This window comes from Astatotilapia calliptera, chromosome 17, assembly GCF_964374335.1.
Source record: "Astatotilapia calliptera chromosome 17, fAstCal68.1, whole genome shotgun sequence".
Classification (NCBI taxonomy): Eukaryota; Metazoa; Chordata; class Actinopteri; order Cichliformes; family Cichlidae; genus Astatotilapia; species Astatotilapia calliptera.
Window position 1 is genome coordinate 26,633,585 of NC_137438.1, and position 22,520 is coordinate 26,656,104.

General features: G+C 43.5%; 1 protein-coding gene across 1 annotated transcript; it reads left to right on the top strand.

Moving 5' to 3' along the window:
• The first annotated feature begins 442 nt into the window (after positions 1-442).
• Positions 443-20,722, top strand: golgb1 (golgin B1). The gene is made up of 20 exons (XM_026146394.2): positions 443-565; positions 2,976-3,054; positions 3,180-3,371; positions 3,461-3,574; positions 3,763-3,930; positions 4,009-4,131; positions 4,606-4,719; positions 4,942-5,635; positions 5,715-5,791; positions 7,718-7,775; positions 9,066-14,064; positions 14,147-14,558; positions 14,637-14,870; positions 14,952-15,785; positions 15,900-16,093; positions 16,407-16,566; positions 17,643-17,743; positions 17,836-17,907; positions 18,476-18,566; positions 18,682-20,722. The coding sequence occupies exons 2-20, from the start codon at positions 2,986-2,988 to the stop codon at positions 18,817-18,819; spliced, it is 8,844 nt and encodes a 2,947-aa protein (XP_026002179.2). The 5' UTR covers positions 443-565; positions 2,976-2,985; the 3' UTR covers positions 18,820-20,722.
• The last annotated feature ends 1,798 nt before the right edge of the window (positions 20,723-22,520 follow it).

Consider the following 22,520-nt stretch of genomic DNA (forward strand, 5'->3'; position numbering starts at 1 on the left):
TAAATCACTGTGGTCGCACATCAGAGTCCGGGCAGATCTCTCTGGCCACACCATGGATGCTTTTCCTCTTCTTCCAGTGCAAGTGTCTGTAGATGGAGTCAAAAACTGCCACCGTGTAGTGTGCAAACAGGCTTGTCCACTTCACTGCATCCACCATCCACTGCACTGAGCGTCCAGCAAATGCCACAAACACTGTGGTGTAGTGTGCCAGCAGCAGAAGGCTCCTCCCCAACTGCTTGCAATGGTTGATGAGCAGGTGGACTCTTTGATCATGCCTTACCATTATTATAATTTGCTCTGTATTGCTCTACAAACAGATATGATTTTTTTAAATACCAGTCTTCGTTTTCTTAGTGTATATGTTTATGTAGATACTCCCCGACGAGCAGTAGGCGCTTGTAAATTTGCACACAGTCCCTTACACACGTAGCTCCCGGTCGTCCAATCAGAGCAGAGGAAGTTTTGTTTCCGGGAATGTTTGGTGATGTGGCTCTGCTCTGAAATCCATCCGAGGAAATATATCAAATAAAAACCAGACACATTTACCTGGAAAGCACTCGTACAGGTGAGTCAAAAGTGTTTTCTTTTAAAAGCCCACCCCTGACTGGGCTACATAACAGAGCTGTCATGCACAGAAGAGCGAAACTCTGCGAAGCCGCTTTAAAAGACGCTGTCCTTATTTACCTGTTATCAGCGTCGGCTAGCCGAGAGCTCCAGCTAACTTGTTACCGTATCGTGGAAACTACGGCCGCAATAAACGGATGTTTTCACAGAGCATCCTGTTCACGGCGCCGTCTCCTCATCTTCAGATGTATTTGCTGGTTTCTGAAAACATCAGCATCCAGCCGCTCGGAAAGTGTTCCCGTCCATTTTCGCGTTAGCTAGCTTATAATCTTTGCTGTTCTCAAAAAGAGTGACGCAGCCGCAGTGGAGCGTCCAGTAGGTTCGGAGAGATTCGGCTCTGTCCGCTCCAGCTCGGAGAACTTAGTAGGAATTTATGCTTCGGGGGGAAATATACACAGAAAAATACGTCGCAACCGCAAACTTCTGCGAAATCCAACGACCTAAACGACGACTTAACCTAGTTGTTGTTTTTCTTCTTTGGACCTCAATGGGGGGGCAGACCAACTTATACAGCGCACACCTCCCTAGAACTAAAACGAAACGACCCGTCGTCGTAGCCCGCATCTGCTGTGATTGGTCTGTTCAGTACCCTCCTAAGTACCCTCCTAAGCATTTCCGCAGTGGGAGAATAACAAACATCGCCTAGGAATAATAATTGAGATAATAGTATAAAGATAACGACTGACCAATCTCAGCAACTTTCTGGAGGGAAATTGCTAAAACTATCGGAATGGGCGTGAGGGGATCTACAAAGCCAAGTGGGAAAAACTTGAAAATTCCCAGCATTTTGCTTCTATAAAAAACAAAACAAATTACTGACTGGCACAGCATATAAAAACACTAGGGCACCACCATATTGTCATGAAAGCATACACTTTGATTTGTTGTATCTAATATGTTTGCTTATATTGGTTGACAACAAGATTTGTGTAGGAGCTATATATATTTTAAAAAAAAGTTACCCGTTTTGCTATGATACTAAGTGGTGTTAAGCTAAGCTAAAAACTGAAGAGATTTTTGGCTTTTTTTGTTTGTTTGTTTTTTGGCATACATCTTTGAAAAAGTTTGATAAATCTGACAAAACAACCTGTTTGCAGTTAGTGGCACTTTAATTGCTTTTGTAAAGCTTAAGAAAGACATTTGACCTGCTGTCAGAGCTGCAGATGATTAAACAAATTTGTCTACTTTGCTTCTGCAACAATGTGAATTTTCCTTCTCTGGGACTAATAAAGGCCATCTCATCTCAATATTTTTAAAATTTCCTGCTCGTTTTGGCTGAAGAACTCTCAGCCAAACCTCAGAACATTTTATACAATTAATGACAGCAGTGCCTTTGTGTGACGGGATAATTCATAACCTGCTACCTCCAAGTTTTGACCTTTACTCTCAAACACGCCTCTTTCCACTGCCTGCCTGTGCACACAAAGGAAAATCAATATGTTTGTATTCATGCCTTCACAGAAAGTGTTATAATTTCCACCACATTTGATGGGATACATAAATTTTACAGGAATAAATTATTTTTCCAACCTTTAATGTGATCACCTGTACAATTCAAATGAAAAACAAACAAATCTGTTATAGCACTTCCTCACTCTTCTTTACAAAAGCGCTCCAAAGGTGTCAGATTGTGAGGGCATCTCTTGTGGACAGCCCTCTTGAGGTCACCCCACAGATTTTCCTTTGGATTTAGGTCTGGGATCTAGCTGGACCATTTGAAAACTTCTATTTTCTTGTGATGAGCTCATTCTTTAGTTGACATGGATGTATAATTGTCTCCATGGTTGTGTTGAAAGTTAAAATCCCTTTATCTTCAGAATTCTAGCAGACACCTGAAGGTTTTAGGGCAAAAGTGACTGGTATTTTGAACTGTTCATAATTCCCTCCACACTGACTAAAGCCCCAGTTCCAGCTGCAGAAAAGCAACCCAAAGTATGATACTGCCTCCACCATGCTTCACCATGGGTATGGCATTCTGTTGGTGATACAAAGTGCTGGTTTTGCACCAAGTGTACCTTTTGGGTTGTGGTGTTGGGGTTAAACAGGCTCTTAAATTGAAGGGAAGTGTGGACAAAAGAAGACTGAATGCTTTAACAAAATATTAGTGTGAGGGTGTGCACAGATATGCAACCAGTTTATTCTACATTTCATTTTTTTATGGTAGTCTCATATTTTTAACATCATAAAAACCTGGCATTTTGACAGGGGTGTGTACAGTTTTTATATCTGCTGCATATAAAATTTGTCACATATCAGTACGGGACATAATTTATGCATTAGAGGTTCATCTAGACTGAAACCCATGATTTCTTTTTCTTTCTTTTTATTTATTTATTTTTTTACTTTCACAGTGCCATCTTTATGTTAAGCCGTCTGGCCACAGTCCTCCAGGAGCTCTCTGGAGAGGAGGGCCAAGATGGAGAACAGCAGGTGAGAGAGCATCAGATAAATTTTAACAGCCAATAATGAAGAGATTTTGAGCCAGCAGTGTCCCTGGTATTTAAAGGTGTAAACCTTATGTTGAAGAATCAGAGCTTTAATTACTCCTTTTACAGGGCACGCTAGTGCCTCAGCTCCCTTCTGATGACGGTCAGGCTCCAATGGGGTCAGAGGTACCTGAGGAGGCCATGGAGAGGCTGGCCCACCTGGAACAACTGGTGGTCCAACTGAAGGAGCTCATCCGAGACAAAGATACCCAGCTCCTCCAAAAGGACACTGAGCTGACCAACAAAGATGCTCAGCTTAAGGTAAGTAAACCTTTGTGTGTTTGTGCTTGTGGGTGATCCTTCATACTTTGACTGTCATATTTTGAGTGTTATTTTGCTTCACGTTACAGAACGAGAGAGAGGAAGCTGAGGCCCGTTTCACCAAACTCAAGCTGCAGGCCAAAGCCAAGATGGCGTCACTCACAAAACAGATAACTGAGCTAAAAGGACAAGAAGGCACAACAGTGAGTTTTAGTGCAGTTAAAAGTTGTGAAGCGAAGGCAGCTAACACCATTGGGTCTAATGCAAAAAAAAGGACATTAATTGATTTGTTGTTTGTGTAGACAAGGACACGCAGGTGGTTAACCACACACCAGCAGTAAAGCTCATGTCCTTTGATTTGATCTGACTTGAGCATCTGTTCTGTCTGCAGCAGAGTCCAGACAGCTCTTTCACTGGAGCCGGCGCTGCAGTCGAAGAGGAGCTCCAGGAGCTGAAGAAGAAGCTGAGCGAGGAGGAAGCCAGGAGCCGGGAGCTTGAAGAGCGACTTCTGGCTTCTGAGCAGCTGCTACAAGAGAAGGAGGCTGCCCATGCTGAACAGGTGATGCAGAATATCTGTGGATGTAGACCTTTAAAATTACTACTAGTGCTATCTCTGAATGGGTTCCTTTACTTTCAGCTGCAGAAACTGCAGGCGGTGGTCTGTGAGAAGGACGTGCGTTTCCAGGAACAGATTCAGAAACATGAAGAGGAGCTGCTGAAGGCAACAATGCAGTCTCAGGATGAGGGCAAGCTTCAGAAGGTAAAAGATTGTCAGTTTATTTCTCTAGCATAAGTAACAAATTAGGCTGTGGTTTCTTCATTACTAGCTGACTGATTCCACCTGTACAAGATGTACTGTTGTTTAACTTTGTATTAAGTGTTTAAAACGGTACAGAAACCCTGAAATATTGTATTTGTTCCATACAAATTGCAATACAAATAGTGGCTTATGTGAAATCTGACATAGCTGCTACTGTTTCTGAGGTCTAATTTAATTTTTGTAGCCCAAAATCATCCATGTGGCATAAGAATGATGCATCATTAAATGGTTTATCAGGGGAAAAGGGGGGACCTTTGCTCCTAAAAGTGTCAATGAACTACAATCAACCTTAGGGTCATAAACACACAAACAGTTTCAGTTTGTGAAGCAGTGAAAGTGCACCATAGTTTCCACCCTTCACATATACATTGACGGTGCGTTACACGCTGCCTGTTTTTATGGTGTTTTCCTCAGGCCCTGCATGCAGCTCAGCAGCGCTGTGAGGAGCTCGAAGAGGCCCTGATGTCTCGTGCAGGAGAGCTGGAAATGCTGCAGCAGGAAGTGAGCAGTGCTGATCAGCAGAAACAGGTACAGATCCTGTTTGATTAGATAGCTGATATGATTGTTTGCCTGCTTAAAGCTTGTTGGTTTTGACGCTGTTCTACATTATAGCAGTTATTTGCGCATGATAAAAAGATGATCAAACAAAGACACGCCCTACATTTTGATGACAAGTTGTTATTATTATACGTTGTTTCTCTGAGCTAGATAAAAAACACCCACTCATACAGTCTTTTTTGTTCTCCTCAGATCCTGACTGGTCAGTTCCGGCAGATGGAGCAGGAGCTGGCGGAGGCCGCCAAGCTGAGGGAGGAGGAGAAGCAGCAGTGGGCCGAACAGGCGAGCAGGGCTGATGCAGAACTCGCGGGTCTTCGAGCCAGCCTGGAGGCCCTGGAAAGAGAGAGAATGGAGGTGGTGAAGCAGGAGAGCGAGCTGGCCTCCGTGAGAGAAGCAGAGCGTGCGAGTCAGGAGGCGCTGGAGAAGGAGAAGATGGAAGTCGCCAGATTGCAGGCAGAGCTAACTGTGATGAAAGAAGCTGAGCTTGTAGCCACACAAACAAGTGAGAGAGACAGGGTGGAAATCGCTCGGCTTGAAGGGGAGCTTTCGTCAGTGACGGAGGCAGAGTCTGCAGCTGTCCACGCCAGGCAGGACGCCTCGGAGAGGGAGAAATCTGAAGTGGAAAAATTGGAGAAAGAACTTGCTTCCCTCAGGGAAGAGCAGGAAGATATGCAGAAGAAGGGCGAGCTCTTCACTGAAATCTGGAAGCTTCTACATTCTCTGGCTGAAGAAAATGTGACCGAGGAGATCCCTGTCCCCGTTGACCGGTCTCATCTCCTGGGCACCGTGCACTCCATCGAAGCACAAATGACGAGACTGAAAGACAAATGCAGTGCAAGTGAGGAACAATGTGCCCACCTCACTCACAGCATGGAAACTCTGCAGGGTATGGGTGCTTATCTTGACGTCTGTTTGTGGGATTCTGTGAATGAATCTTTTTACTAATACAAACATCTTATTTTCAGAACAACTTGAAAGAAAAACTACAGAACAGGAGGAGACCAACACTAAGATACAGCAGCTGGAGCAGCAAATTGTAACGGTGAGTACAAAAGTACAGAAGCAACTTTTAAACCTGCTGAAGTCTGACAGTTGTGGCCCTGCTTGACCCTGGCTCACTTAAACCTTTGTTTGTTATTCCCACTGTTGCCTAGTTCTTGTTCATATGGCATCATAATTGATCATTGGGATTCTCTATAATATTACAGGGGGTTGACCGCTACACTTATTTTATTTATGAAGTCATTCCTTTGCTCATACCTTTCTTAAAAAAGTTTAAGTTGTTGTGTTGTTTTTAGTTGTGCGTAGTGCCGACGTGGGACAGTTACCAATTTTGTTGTACTATTGTACTAGGTATGACTGTGCAATGACAATAAAGAGTTGTCTTATCTTATCTTATCTTACACCAGTAAGGTGAACGCAACAATACTTCTCATTATTAATTTCATCTTTATTATCTTGAGGCTCTCCACACCAGTCCCAGCTTTTCATGAGGGAAAATTAATTTCCCACCTGCACCTGCCTGACAGCATAAATGTCATTTAGATGAGTGTTTTTGTGAAGTGGTGCTTAACTGAAAATGGAACTCAGTAGTAGTAGTAATAGCTATAGGCTGTATTTAAAAGAACAATGTAGTCACAGTGTCACTCATCTGTGCGTGGACTTGGTTAGTATTTTGTCCTTTCCCATGTTGGGAGTTTTTTTGGAGCTAGGAGTGACCATAATAGTGGAGTGCTAAACTACCAGCTAATGCTAGCTAGCTTGGTTAGGCTGTATGGGTAAGCAATTGCAGTTACCTGTTACTCCAGAGATGCTACAGTGCTCGACGTGTCCTTTCTGAATGCATTGCAAACCGATCTCAGTATGCAAATAAATTGGTTGTGACCCACAGCCAGCAAAATGGCGCACACCCAGGAGGGAGGGACACAAGGGTGTTTTTCATTTTCAAAGGGCAAAACTTACAGCTACTACTCAGAAAGACTGGGTGGTATAAATGGTGTCCTAAAATAGAGGGCTTAAATCTTGCAAATACTTACCTGTTTGTTTAACACAGGATATAAGCAGCCTGGTTCACTAGAGATACACATCACAAAGCAGTCCCAAATAAGCTCTGTGATGACATGAAAGCTTTATCATCTCTACGGAGCTTCGGCCTGGGTTTCTTAGTGTCTTTGTCCTGCGGTTCTTTTATGGCATCTCTGTGTTTATTATTAGAAAAAGTGTGAGACTGGTAGCTGAGTATAAGTACTTCTGCAGATGTAGACGTGTCATTTGTATGTTTTGCCATCCGTCAACAAAGTCAACCTTTGTTTTGAGATCGGGACGGTCAAACTGGTTTTATCGGCTACTCCCAGTCCAGGTCACAGCTTCAGTCTGGACAGGTGATCTCTGTCAGACTCAGACAGGACAGCAGACAGACAATACTTCATGTCTGTGTTAGGAATATCGTCTAATCCCTCCTGGGCTGATCTGATGGTCAGACCGACTGACCCGACCGACATACAGCCTGCTGCTGATAGAGATTTAAACTAGACGAGCAGCCTTGGAGGGTTTCTGTATCAGTTTTTACTAATATTTTAATGTTTTATATGCTTTATATACTTTATTGGTCTGATTTCTATTTAGTTATATTGTTGAATGGTTTTAGCTTTGTTTAAGCACCTTTCACTTTTATTTTGAAAAGATTAAAAAAACATATGATCATCAAGTTCAAAGCACAACAAGAAGTCTTCTCCTGCATCCTTTCAAACTTAGTTTAAAGTCACAACACTGGTAAGAGTAGTGTAAACACAAAAAATGACATTTACCTGTGGACTGGGTGAATGTCAAAATCCTTATCCACTAGCTTTCTGCTTTTTGTGTAATGTGAAATGTCATTGTGGTTTCTTTGTTGAAGTCCTTTTTTTGCACCGTTGTAGTTTGCAGGATGTCTTTAAACTTGTCGCTTTTTTTGTTGTTGTTCTTTTAGATGTCGGAGAGACAAGAAGCGGCTGAACCAACACACGATTCATCTGAAGCTGAAAAAGGTACGGTATGATTCCTAAAATAAATGCACTCATTATTTGGAGACAGAATCGAACAGGAAGTTAAAATCTGTATAAAATATTTCTTTGAGATTCCAGAGTTTAACAGAAGGCTTCCATATTTGTTTGTCTTTATGAGGGCAGTCCATTTAGGAATGAGAATGACATTCAGGTCCTAATTTAAACCATTAGATAAGGTTGAATTCTGTTGCTTTTAAAATCGTTTGACTAAATTAATTTTTCCTAATTTATTAAAAAAATATAATGAAGGTGAAATCAGAGTGGATTTTCTTTAGAGTGAAGGTGTCTCTACTTTTATTCTGTGAGTCATGTTTCACTGCAAGAGTCCCACTTACAGATAGAATAAATTAATAATAAAAATATCATCCCACATTCATAAATATACATCTATAAAACTACAGTAGAACTATAGAAATACATCACAGCATTTTATTATTCTGTATACTCATTGCTTTTAGACACAAATGATCTTTATCATTATTATTATTATTATTTATTTTTGTATGCTGATTATATACGTACAGTTTTTCTTCAATCACGGTGACATCCAACACATTTTGATCTCAGGAAGGCTGAGCATAAACCACCTGCTTTTCTTTAAATGTAAAGAAGTGCACTGTAAAATCCTTAATATTTACATTACAAAGTCTTTGAAAAGTTCATAAGAAAAATTTTATTAAAAAATCGTTTTATTTTAATCTACTCATATTTGGTAAGTGTTTATAATTTCAGCAGTGTGTGTTTTTCACATTCAGTCTGCCATTGTGACAAATAAAACCTGCTGTTGTAAATCAAAGAAAGGCGTCAGTGCTGAGCTTCTGCTTGTCCACCCTACTTTGGTGTGACAGAGCAATAAGGAAGCTGTAAAACCGACAATAATTCAGACCTCGGGTTTAACTAAATTTAAAATTCCCGACAACCGTTCTCAGAACTCGATCCATTTTTAACAACTTTATCCATTTTCTGTAAGTTAAACACTTTGCACAGACATCCAGTGAACTTTCTGTTCCTTTGCCGCCAACTGTATGTTTCACACTCCTGGACCAGACAAGCTAAGATCATAAAAATGTTCTTTGGCTTTATTTGTCAGGTTATATATTCGTTTTCTGAATGCCAAATTATCTATGTGAACTTTGAACAATATCGTATTGCAGCAGCACACACCCTCTTTGGGTGTTTGTTTTTAGACTGCACTTGCATTTGTTTTTGATTTGGTACTGCTTATTTTAGATCATTCTTATCATTCGTTTCCTATTTAATTTTATCTCACAGCACACATACTGGCCCTGGAACAGCAGCTGCTGGAAAAAGACAACGAGCTGGTTGTTTTGCGAGAATCCCTCATACTTGCTAATAAGCAAAGCTTAAGTGAGCTTTCACCAAATGAAAACTGTGATCAGACCCCAGATCAGGTTGAGGATGCTGTTACGGCTCCCCTCGATAGCTCTGCAGCCCTTTCTGACTTCATGGCAGACACCCAAGAAGAAGAGAGCACTTTAGTTGCTGAGGACACCTCTGTTCTCTCCATTTCTGCTGAGAATCAGAGCAGTCCAGAGCTAATAGGAAACCAGTCAGATTCCCCAGAGGAATCCAAAGGCACCTCATCCGATGAAATGGTCGCCAGTAGTGATTCAGAGGTGGCTCACAGCAGCTGGACACTCCTGGAAGCTGTGAATCAAGATGGAGGTCAAGAATGGCCCTCCATCGTCCAGGACTTTGGTCAGTCGTGGGTGGCGACAGGCATGGAGCAAGAAACCACCACGGTTCAAGTCGAGTCCTCATCTGTCGTCATCAGAGAGACAGTTCAGGTTCATGTAAGTCAGCAGAGTTCTTCCTCCTTGTCCCATGAAGCCAGTGCTCACTCTGGCCAGGTCTTCGCTCAGGCCTTAGCTGAGGAGCTCCAAAAGAGGTACAGTGAACTTCTGGCTGAGCTGCAGAGGCTCAGAGAGACAGCTGCAGAGTCACAGGAGAAAATAAAGAGTCTGGAAGAGGAAACAGAATCCCTAAGTGCTGCTAAAGAAGAGGCTGAGTCCAAGGCTGCGAGTTTAGCAGAGGAGCTCGGTTCAGCCAGAGAGGAGCTAGATAAACATTCCCAGGAAAGCAGCTCTGTAGCGAAGAAGCAGAGCGTTGAATTTCAGCTTCTTGAAGAACAGATAGACATTTTAAACACTGAGAATAAAACCAAGGAAGACCGACTTCAGGCTTTGCAGACAGCTCTGGAAACGGCCCAACATGCTCTCTCTGAGCAGGAGGGTCAGGTTAGGATGCTCAGCACTCAGCTAGAGGAAAGAGAACTCCTCGCCTCTGAGCTGGAGAGGAGGCTTCAAGACATGGAAAGCAGCATGTTGGAATACTCCCAGACATCAGATCTCAACACTGAGTCTTTGTCAAAGAAGGACTCTGAGATTAGCGAGCTACAGCTTCGTCTCAATCAGAAAGAGCAGGAGATGCTGGAGCTCAATGACAGCATGTCTGCTAGACTCCTTCAAGCAGAAGAAGAGAAGTTCCAGATTGACAGCGAGATGAACAAACTGAAGGAGAAGATGGAAGAACTTCAGAAGGTTAAAGAGGAGGAGAAACAGCAAGAGACCACTGAAGACTCAGCTGTCCTTGTAGATGATGAAGTTGCTTGCTTACGGCAGGAGAAAGAAGTCATGGAAAAGCAGCTGACAAACACAAAGAAGAAGCTGCAGGCAGCACTTGTGCAGAGAAAAGAGCTCATGAAGAAGGTTGCTGACTTTGAGGCAGAAGCGAAGAAATGGAGCGAGAGGGATGAGGCAGCAACGGGAGAAATTCCTGAAAAGTCAGAAGGACACAAGATTGAGGAGATGGAGGTAAAACTTGTGGAGCTCGAGCAAGCTTTAAGATCCAAAGAGGAGGCAGTTGAGAGTCTTGAGCAAAAAATAACAAAGCAGGACCAAGTTCTCGCTGAGACTCTGGCTTTGAATAGAAAGCTAAGTGAAGAAGCTGAGATTTCTCCTGAAACAACCGCATTACAATCTCAGGTGACGTATCTCGAAGCAGAGTGTGAAATGCTGCAGAAGAAGCTTCAAGAGGTGCAAGAGTCTCGCAAAGAAACTATCCGTAAGGCAAAGGAAAAAGACCGGCACCATCGCGAACAGCTCAAGCAGCAGAAAGAGGAATACAGTGGCCTTATGGAGCGTTTTGAGGTCCAGAGCAGTGAACAGGAAGTTCTTCTCACTAAACTGAGAGAACTAGAAGGAAAGGTGAGCGCTGAAAGAGAAGATCCGACTCCTCAAGAACCAAAACACAGGGTGGAAAACATGGAAAAGCCTTCAGGAAATGTTTGGGTCCAGGAGGACTGGGTTGATTTTGCTTCACCTGAGACTGATTCATCACAACCGCAGTCCAGCGATCCATGTCAGCCTACGTCTGAGGTCCTCTCTGAACAAATGGAGGATTCTCTGAAAACTCTCAGAGAGGAGATCCAGACTCTACGGACAGCAGGTGAGGAACTCGAGAAGCAGCTGCAGGAAACCCAGGCCAGCCTGTTGCAGAAGGAGACTGAGTTATTGGAAGTGGGCAAAGAGCTGCAAGCACTCAGAGAAAAGGAAAGGCAGATTGATGCACTTTCTGCAGAAGTTGATGACCTCAGAGAGAAGTATCGCCAAGCCGAGTCTCACGCTGAAGCCCTAAAAGCAGAAATGGACGCTGCAGCCAAAGCAGCAGCAGCAGAGTCCTCGTCTTCAGTTGCAGCTCTTCAGGATGAAGTCGACAGCTTCAAGCAGTTTCTCGACAACAAGAATGTCGAGATAATGGAGCTCAGTCAGCAGCTGAGTGAGCAGAACATACTTATAAATTCTATGCAAGATACAGTGGCCCAGAAGGATCAGCTGATAGCTTCATTACAGGATGAGCTGAAGGCCGAAAAGGAAAAGTCACACAAGTTAGAGGTTGAGGTTCCACAGAAGCAAGAAGAGGACAAAGACAGCGAGGAGAAGATCCAGCAGCTTCAACGAAAGCTTCAGGCTGCTCTGATCTCTCGCAAAGAGGCTCTTAAAGAGAACAAAACCCAGAAGGAGCAGCTCGCTTCGACCGAGAAGGTTATAGCTGAGCTACAGCAGAAAATTGAATCTGCTGAAGATGAGCTGGAGAAGCTGAGAGCTGAAAGAGTTCGACTGATTGAAGAGGTTGACCGGACATTATTGGAGAACCAAAGTTTAGGATCCTCGTGCGAGAGCCTCAAGCTGGCAATGGAAGGTGTACTCAATGAGAAAGATGCCTGCAAGAGAGAAGTGGAGCTGGCAAAAGAAGAAGCGGCCAGAACATGCAGAGGATGGGAGGAAAAGGTTCAGACCATGAAGGATGAGTACGAGACACTTCTCAAATCTTATGAAAATGTGAGCGATGAGGCGGAGAGAGTGAGACGAGTCCTGGAAGCTGCGAGGCAGGAGAGACAGGAGCTGGCGGCAAAAGTCAGGACTCATGAGACGGCAAGGCAGGAAGCTGAAAGACAAGTGGAGGAAGCGCAGAAGGAGGTCAGTGCAGTGAAGGATAAAATGAGAAAGTTTGCCAAAACAAAGCAGCAGAAAATTTTAGAGTTGGAGGAAGAGAACGAGCGGCTCAGAGAGATCCAAGAAAAGCCGTCAATAAAACAAGAAGACAGAGCTCCTGGGGATGAACTTGAGCAGCTTCAAGAGGAGCTGAGAGCTTTGAAAGCTGAGCTACATGCTACAGTGGCAGAAAGAGACTCTTTAGGGCAGCGGATTGAAGGTCTGAGGGAAGAACTTGCCCAAATGAGAGAAAAGGAAGAGGTTGTCACTGCCCAGAAATCAGATGCAAGTACGATGACAAATGAGCCTGCTGAGATTCAGAATGAGGACAAAGAAAAACCAGTAACGCCAGAAGAAATTCAAGATGACCAAATAGTGGCAGCAACTGCAAAAGAAACCCATTCGCAACCTGCCGAAGAAAATGAAAAAGCAGAAATGAGTGAAAAAGCTCAGATGCTACTGGAAAATAAAATGAGGGAGGTCGAGGCTGCTTTCACCACTGAGGGGGAACAATGGCAGGAGCGAGAAGCTGAGCTCAAAGCTGAACTGGCCTCTCTCGAGCGACATCTCCAGGAGAGTAAGGAGAAGGAGAGCCTCTCAGTCTCCTTAGAGAAGTGCCTTGAAGAGAGCAAAGAAAGAGAAAAGAGTCTGATTGAAGAGGCTTCAAAGAGGGAAACCCAGTTCAAAGAACTCCTCAGAAGTCTTGAAGCCGAAAAAGATAATCTGGAGGAGCGTCTGATGAACCAGCTGGCTCAGCTCAATGGAAGCATCGCTGGCTACCAGCAGGAGGCAGCTGAGAACCGGGAGCACCTCACCGAGCTGCAGCGGGAGCTCGAAAGGTTAGAGAGGGAAAGAGCCGAACTCGAAGCTGAGGCTCGGAGCGAGAAAGACCGAGCTGCCAGGCTGGAAGAGGACATGAGGCAGGCCCAGCGGGAAAGAGCTGAGGCCGAAGCAGAGTCTGGTAAGCAGAGGGAGCTGGAGCAACAGCTGAGGTCTGCTCAGAGGGTCAAAGAAGGCAGCCAGAGCAGAGCACGACAGCTGGAAGAACTGCTGAGGGAGAAACAGCTGGAAGTCCGTCAACTGCAGAAAGACTGCATCCAGTACCAGGAGAGGATCAGCGAATTGGGAAGAGAAGCAAAGGCGCTGCAGATAGGTCACAGTGAGCTCTGCAACAAACTGGAAAAGTCCCAGCTGGAGGCCTCCAAAACTCTAGAGAACCTGAAAAGAACTGAAGCAGAGGTTGCTAGTAATAAATCCCAACTAGATGAGGCCCAGAAACAGGCGAGCGAGGCATTAGCTGCCAAAAAGACCATTGAACAGAGCATCCAGCAGAGAGAGGCTGCTCTAAAAGCTGAAGCAGAGGAAACCCTGGACTCTGTGAGATTCAGGCTGGGGGCTGAGCTGAAGGAGATGGAGCTGAGACTGGAGGAGGCTTATAGAGAAAGGGAGAAGGAGGAGGAAGCTACTCTGGAGGCCAGAGAGATAGCAGAAGACCTTGAGAGAAGAGCCCAGGAGACGCAGGCTCGTCTGGATGAGTCTCTGGCCAGGTTAGCTGCCTTCTCACGCTGCATGTCCTCCCTGCAAGATGACCGGGACCGAGTTGTGGACGAAGCCCGGCAGTGGGAGAGTCGCTTTAATGGTGCCCTGCAGGCTAAGGAGGCTGAAGTTCGAGAGGCTGAAACACGTGCCAAAGGCCTCGCGGAACAGCTTCAGAAAGAAACAGCACTGAAAGAGGAACTGCAAGTCACAGTTGAAAGGTAAGAATGTTCCCTTTGAATTTGTCTGTTTTACTGAGTTTTTACATTTTAGCCTATAATCCAGTTTGTTGGTCCTTTTCAGGTTAGAGAAAGCAGACAAGGATTGGCAGCTAAGATTGGAAGAAAAGGGGAAGAAAATCACAGAGACCCAAACTGCTCTGGAGGAGGAGAAGAAGAAGCTTCAGCAAACCGCAGCTGAATTGGAGTCTGCACAAAGTGAAGCTCACACCTTGAAAAATGAAATGGAGAGTCTTCATCAGAGACATCAGGCTCTGGAGGAGGCCGTGGGTAGGCTCCAGGGCGATGTCGAACAGGCCAGGTTGGAGCTACAGGAGAGGGAAGCAGAGGAGAGACGACTTTGTCTGAATGTGGAGCAGTTGGAGACGGACCTGCGATCCTCCAAAGCGCTGACAGAGACCTTACAGGCTGAGTTAAATGAGAAGGAAAGGAGAGAAGTGGAAATGCTTGGAGAGCAGGAGCAGGCTGTTGCTCAGGTATGCATGGACTTTAATTTACTGAAAAATTCAGAGAGAAATGTTGGAGATTCCTAACGTGTGTCATCTATTTCTAAGGCTGCAGACGAGGCAAGGAAAGAGGCCGACAGCAGGGCACGAGAAGCTGAGGAGGAGCTCGAGCAGAGAAGAGGAGAAGTGCGTGATCTGGAGGAAAAGCTGCGAAAAGCTGAGGAAGAGAGCAACAACAGAAAAGCCAGGCTGGACTCTTTCACAAAGGCAATGGGCTCCCTGCAGGACGACAGAGACAGAGTCCTCAACATGTACAAGCAGCTGGAAGAGAAACACTTACAGGTAATGTGTAAAAACAGTACAGACTCTAAGATGTACAGAGCTTGTTTTAGCATGCATTATAATATCTTTATTTTGTTCCAGGTGATGATGGAGAAGGATGGTTTAATCCAAGAGGCGGCAGGAGAGAATAACAGCCTTAAGGAGGAGCTGCGCTCTCTGCTGGTCCAGAGAGACGACTTGTATGCTGAAAGGGCCCAGCTGTCTGCTCAGCTTTATGGATATCGAGATGAACTTAAACAGGTTTTAAGCATGAAGGACTCCCAACACAAACAGCTTTTGGCAGCCCAGAGGCAGCATATTGTATCTTTAGAAAAGGAACGAGAGGAGTTGGAAAGTCAGTTAAAGAGCCTCAGCACAGTCAAAGAGACCGAAGTGGTGCACAAGGTCGAGAGCGAGACTCTTAGTCAGGCAGCTGAGAGGAGGCCTGCATCACAGGTGATGGATGCACCTGGTGCAGAAGTTGAGAAGCTTAGGGAGCAGCTGCAGGCAGCAAGAGAGCAGGGGGCGGCTTTGGAAGAGACTTTACATAGAGAGAGGAAAGAGCACGAGAGCAAGAGCAAAGAGCTAGCAGAGCTGCGATGGGAGGGAGGGGTGATGCGGACAGAGTCAGAGAGCGCTCAGGAGAGGGTGGCGGAGCTGGCCCGAGACCTGCTGGCTGTTGAACAGAAGCTGCTGGAGGAGAAAGAGGTGACAGAGAAGCTGAGACAGGAGAATCAGTCGTTCTCTAAAGCCATGGCTTCCCTCCAGGACAGCAGGGACGAGGCAGTGAACAAGGTCCAAGAACTGAGCCACAAACTGGAGGAGATGAGCAAGGCAGGGGGCCACACAGCACACAGCGGCTCTGCAGGCTCCACTGGAGAAGTGTGGGGACTGAAGAACGCACTACAGGCCCTGCAGAATGACAGGGAGAGGCTGGTGAGTAACCCCAAGTATGACAGATATTAATAGGGCATGCTTGAGTTTATATTCTGGTGACATTTTACAGAATTTCAACATATTTTTCATAGATTTTCTTTTCTTTATGTGCAGCTGGAGCAGCTTAAAGCCCAGGAGTCTGAGCTGAAGAAGCAGAAGTCAGAGCTGGCTCGGCTGGGAGCAGGAGAGCTGATTAAAGTCAGCCAGGAGCTGCTTGAGGAGAAGCAGAAGAGCGAAGACATGCTGGGTGTCATAACGCAGCTGGAGAACATGGTGGAAATGGGCAAGCAGGAAATAGAAACACTCAGGTGACACGACAAAGCCGGAATAGCATTTATTCAGATTTTTGTTGATTTTAAAGAAAAGGAGACTTAATTCAACTGTAGTGTATATAGTTTATGCCTCTGTGCTTATATGCTCTTCAAAGCAGGTTTTGTAAACATCATTTGTAGCTTTACAATAATACAATTATTAACCAATCAGTAACCACTGCTATCATTTCACTGTTTAATTAAAGTTCAAACTAAAGTTGAATTAGCTGCCAGTTTCCCATTTATTAACAATGGTTATTATAAAGTGCTCCCCAGAAAGGCACCAATTGATTTTGATTGACTTTTTCAGGCTTGAACGCAGTGATTTGATGGCTCAAGCGGAGCAGCTGAAGCAGCAGACTCTCGCCACGCTGTCAGAGAGGGACCAACAACTGAAGCAGCTCACCGCCATGCTGGAAGAGACCCGGGTGCATAAACCCAAACTCCAGCAGGAGCACTATCAGAGAGAGGTAAGCGCCTAGACATTTGCTTTTGACTCAAAAGGGAAAGCTATAGATTCCCGTGGGATTGTTAAAATATAAAGTGTTTGACTTGTTGCCTTTTAAATTTACACCTAGATCTGCTCATGAGGCCTTGTTATTAGTGTTTCAGCTCAGGCTGTTTTATCTTTGCCACAAATTCCCAGAAGTTGTCTTCTTGAATCATTCGTGTGGCACTTTAGTTATTTAAAAAACGATTTATAAGTTACTTTCCCTCCATGCTTCTTTACTATAAACACAGACTGTACGTAACAGCTGGCTGTAATTTCTGTGTCTGAAAAGTGAAGCCAGTTTCAAATTACCTGCTTTCTTTCTAATGATCAGCGGGAGGCGACTCCACAGGTTACAGAAAGTCAGCTTGTGTAGATATAAAATATTTTTAATAATAATATTATAAAAGGCAAATATATGTTTGGATTTGTAAAAAAACTGACCACTACAAATATAAAACAAATAAGCGTATAAAAAAACACGACCGCAAAGGAATTAACACAAAATGCACAAACATGTGACGGCAACAATATCGGCCACTTACAAAGGTAACACTCTCACCTCTGCAAAGATTGCCCATAGAAGTCTGAATCGGGCATGTGAGAAAATCACGTTATTGCTCACTTAATTATCTTGCCTGTGTTTTTTTTTTTTCTTAACTCTTGCTGACAGGTTTATGGCCCCAGTATCAAATTTTAAGACAACAGTGCGCTTCTTTTGTAAATGATGGTCCTCATTAAAGTCAGAAAGGAGGATAAAACAAGATCGACATGTCAGACAAATATGTGACGTCATGAATATAAACTGTGGAAACGCCAAACCACAGAATAGAGATGTTAGACTTCATGTAAAAGTCAAGGTCAGGTTTATTTGTATAACACATTTCAAACAACAGAGCTGACCAAAGTGCTGTACATTAAAAGTGTGTAGCACCAAAAGGAAAAAAGAAACAACAAATTAAATAGAAACTGACAATAAAATGAAGTCATCTATCAGGATGTCACACTGGAGCCAAATGCCAAGGGGAATAAATGTAGATTCGTTGTCTTCTGCAGGGCGCAGAGGTGCTCTCTAGCGCTCCCGGCGCCCCTCAGGAGCGCAGCAGCCTAATCGAGAGCCACACCTACATGGCTGAGGTCAAAGAGCTACAGCGGAGGTACTGTGAGATCCAAACCTTTAGAAACGTGTGAATATGGCAGGCTGGGAAGCATGAACACTGATTTTTAATTTCTGATTTTTTAAAATCAGACTGGATGAAGAGACGCAGCAGAGGATGGCTGTCGAGGAACAGCTGATGGCCACGCAAGACCGACTCAAACGGTATGAACTTCAGTAGGAGATAATCTCATACTGGAAGTTGAAGGTGCTATAAGAACATTATGTTATATTTATACTAGATGATATGAGGATGGACCAGTTCCCTGCAGCTCTGCGGTGCTTACTGGTGTCTCTTAGCAACTCTTGTCTTTAAGTTTCCTGTTTTGGTTTGGTGTAATCGCAGGCAAGGACGGGTAAACTTACCAGCCAGCTTGTAAATATGTGGGGGCACATAGATGCTAAAGAGGGTGTCTAAATAGGCTTATTAGAAGAAGAAGGTTAACTGGTCGAGGTCATTATCAGGGATGAAGTGATTTAATTTTGGAGTCAACCCAGTGTTGATATCAAGGGAAGGATCAGGAGAGTCTTACTTATTCGCTTAGGTCAGTCCAGGTGGTTATACTCCATGTTGCCTCAGTTACATGTTTTTAATTGTGTGACGCCGTTATTAAGAATCAGCAAGCAATCAGCAAACAAGGCACGTTTGCATCTGAATCTCTCCTTTTTTAGCTGCGATAAATTTGCTCCATCGACAGCGATGACAGCTAACTTCTGTTTTTATTATTATTAGCCACGGCCAGGCTAAATGGCACTCTGCACTGGACGGGGATTCCTCGGAGACTGCCGTTTTTATCGAGCCGCCGGAAGGAGCTGTCACTCGAGTAAGGCGCCGCTAATGTTGTCCCGCACCTCATCTGTCACCCTAATAACCGTAATAATAAAGACTTACGAGCTCAATGTTTCCCTTCACCTTGTCTCTCTCCTCTGCTCTCGCAGACCCGGAGAGGCGGTCCCGGTTTGATGCGGATGCTCCGAGTGGCCTTCTGCTCCCGTCAGCGCACGCCTCTGCTGCTCAGCCTCTACCTGCTCACTGTGCACGTCCTGCTGCTGCTGTGTCTGGGTGGATACCTCTGAAACCAGCTCCCTTTATAATAAACCTGACAGATAAGACGTGGGGAGAAACTGTAATGTGACCCAAACCATCGCTATGATTTATATTGTTACAGGAATTAATGAATTAAAGAAGGGCACAAACAAACAAACGTTGCACTTTACAGAAGTTTACCTTTTAGCCAAAGCATTTAGATTCATAAAGGGAGCGGATACCTTCGATTATAACTATTTGGTCCTAGTACATTGAGTGTGAATGGTGTCTTTTGAGCACCGAAGCAGAGGAGAAATAAAGGGACCACAGCACATAAAGAGTTTTAGGGGAAGAGCAGATCCAGAGTTGTTTTAGGAGACCGTGTTCGTCTTGTGCCTTTACATGTGGATAAGCTGTGTGTAAAAGAGAATGCAGTCTGTGAGTATAACCTGAAAGGGTCACTTTAAGTTTAACATTTTGGAAAGTGTGCTTTTTAGCTTTCTGGAAGAGTGTAGAGGCTCTGAAATGACTCAAATCTAATCCCAGAGTTAGTGACTGATGCCAAAGTCCTTCTAGACGAAAGCTATGTTGAAACACATCTGGGCACTTATCTGAGCATTATCGAAAGCATTATTGAGGGGCATGTCTGTCTGATCATTTATAGCATCTGTATGCAATCTAAAATAAGGCTAACTTATAGAAAAGGTGAAATGGTTGTGGAACTTTCCTATCAGCTGATTAAAACCCCTCATATATATCTAAATCTCTGTATGTAAGTAGTAAAAACCCCACAGTGTAATGACAGCTCTCTGTTTTGTAAGCTCTGAGCTGTTAATAGCCAACCAGAGAGAAAGAAAGCTGTGACCAAGAACCAGATGTTTTTATTGATCAGATGAACCACATGTAACCTGTTAATTGCTAACTGCCTGCAGCGTAAACGCAGGGATTTTGTGGAGCTAACTCCACCAGAAAGCGTTAAGCCTCTTTCTCCAAATGCCGGCTCTTCTTTTACGATGGCTTGAGGTTCAGGGCGTGCTCTTCTAGTCCAGTCTCTTCCTTATCTGTTCGTTTCATGCACAAAAATGGAGCGCAGTGCAATTTGAGTTACTTACACATTCCTGTATTATGCTGTCCTTTCTTTCCTTTTTTCCTAAATGGGACATTATATTAATATTTGTACATATGAACATGCGTCGTGTGGGGTTTTCCTCTTACATGTCCAGTATGATTCCCACTCCATGCTTCTGCTGCAGATTTAGATTGTTCACAGTTTGCTCTGTACTTTTGATGGCAGATGAAGATGAAGTTGCCTTCAGGTGCAATGTTACCACAGTGAGGAAGACTGCTGTGATTTCTAATGATATCCGTCCCATTATATTATGGACTTAACCGGATGTAGCATAACTTATATCGGAACCCTCACCCTCCTCACCCTCTGTTTAATCATTGTGTTGGTGAAACTCTTTACATTGCTTCACACCTTAAACACACACCTGCATTTGTAAATAACTGTTGAAAGGGCTGTGTAGGATAATAAAGTGTCATTAAAGTGTTGGTGGTTTAGAATCAGGTCTCTTCAAGAATGGATCCATTTTCCTGTTAGACAGTGGGCGGTTTTTAATTTACCCTGGTTTACCCTTTATTTGGGCTTTGTTAGTTTTAAATCACTTTCTTTACTTTTACATTCATAAAATGATTCTAAATAATTTGGTTATTATATTGGAAAGCCTGTTTACTCGACCATTATCATCTTCTTCTTCTTCTGAGAGATCAAATGAAGCTCAGGTCCAGGCCAGCTGAGAGAAATGGTGGCACACTGTAACTTTTTGAAATGCCCACATAATCTATAAAACACTAAAACTGCTTTTCTTTATGGGAGGAGGATCTGTATACACTCACTGTTACTGCTGACACAACAATCACAGCTTTTAATAAAGATATTTTTAAATGTAAGTGACGTCTGGGTGAAAGTTTTTTGCCTCTAGCATTTTTTTTTCTTGTAATAAGTCAGGGACTAAAAGACAAAATAAACAATAACCTGTTTCTGGTACTTAGAAATGATGCACATAGTTTATTTAATCAGTAATTTTAAGCAAAATCTGCTTCTCTTGTAGGTCTACAGATGCTTTTGTGGATCTAACAGAATAAAGACCCAATATTTCACAGTGCTTCTTTTTTTGGACATTTTCAGACATCTGAATATTGGAGCTTTAAATAATGTATGTTTTATTAAAGTTGAATTGTAAGGTGAATATATGTGTCAAAATGACCAATTAAATGGAAAAATGAGCTAAAGAAGTTAGAAATTAAATCATGAAATAAAACATTCTTTAAACAGGTGAATATAATGAAGACTTTAATATTTTAAAAGTAAGTAAAACGCTAAAAGTAATACAATTATCCATTTAAATATGAAAAATGCTCAAACTTCAATTAGACAATATATAAGGTAAAATGTGGACACTTTATTAGGCACACCTTGTTGGTACCAGTTTGGAAACTGTTTTGTCTTCAGAGCTGACCTAATTATTAATTTCACAGATTAAACAAAGTGCTGAAAACATTTCTCAAAGATTTTGGTCCACATAAACATGACTGACACAGTTTCTGCAGAATTGTCCGCTGTACATCCATTATAGACATCCCAAAGTTTCTCTTGTTTCGAGATCTGGTGACTGGAGACCATTTGAGTAGCCGGAATTCCCTGTCAGTGTTCAAAAACAAAGTGTGAGATGATTTGAGCTTTGTGACAATGTGTAAACATGTTGAACCCTAGTCCTCAAGGGCCAGCATCCTGTTTGTTTTTGAGATATCCCTGCTCTACCTGCTGCCGATTACCTGGATCAGGTGTGCTTTGCCAATAAGAAGCTACAAGGGCAGGTTAGTTGGAAAACAAGCAGGACAGCGACCATTGAGGCCTGTAATTCGACACCTGTGAGCTAAGATGAGCTTGAATGATGGTGGCATACCTCCTGTTACACTGACTCACTGCACCATCTTGTGGTTCTCGGTGGTATTACACGAGAATACAGCCCAGTCTTAATGCGCCGTTCACGCTCACATCTGCACAATGACACTTAGAAATCTTGCAAATAAGGTCACAGCTTTTGTTTCTTGACATTGTTTTTGTAGATTTAGTTTATTTTAGGTGTTTGACTCACTTTAAAACTGGTTTTATTACTTTTACTATGTAGGAGCGTTTTCGTTTGCTGACGTTATATAGGGAGGTGCACCAGGATGCATTGCTTGCTTTTTGGTAACGGGATTGATTATTTTTCCCGAATACTTTAGGACCTACCCTCCCATTTCGCACCAGTGGCCCTCTGAGATTGGTTTTGACAAGCAGAAACTGCAAACGCTTTTAACCAACCCCATTTTTATTATTGAGGCATAGACAGACTCCAAAAGTGAGTGCTCATTATCATTTTTCCCAGCTGTTTTAAGTTGTGTAAGCCCCCAAATGTTGCAACTGCACCACAGCAGCTGGTCTGTAATCAGTCTACTTAAATCGGTCTTAAACTGCTTTAGCTTGGAAAACATAAGAGGAGATTTTTATGACCTGAAACTGTTTAAGAGCGCATGTCTGGTGGACTTTCTTTGATTTCGGACGGTACTTGAATGCAGCACTTCACTATCTATATATATTTTTAAATCCCTACAATTAATTTAAACGCTTATATATGAAAAATAAAAGAAAACGGCCACGCTGCTGTCAGGTATGAACTCTTGAATCCCCAGGGCAGACAGGGGC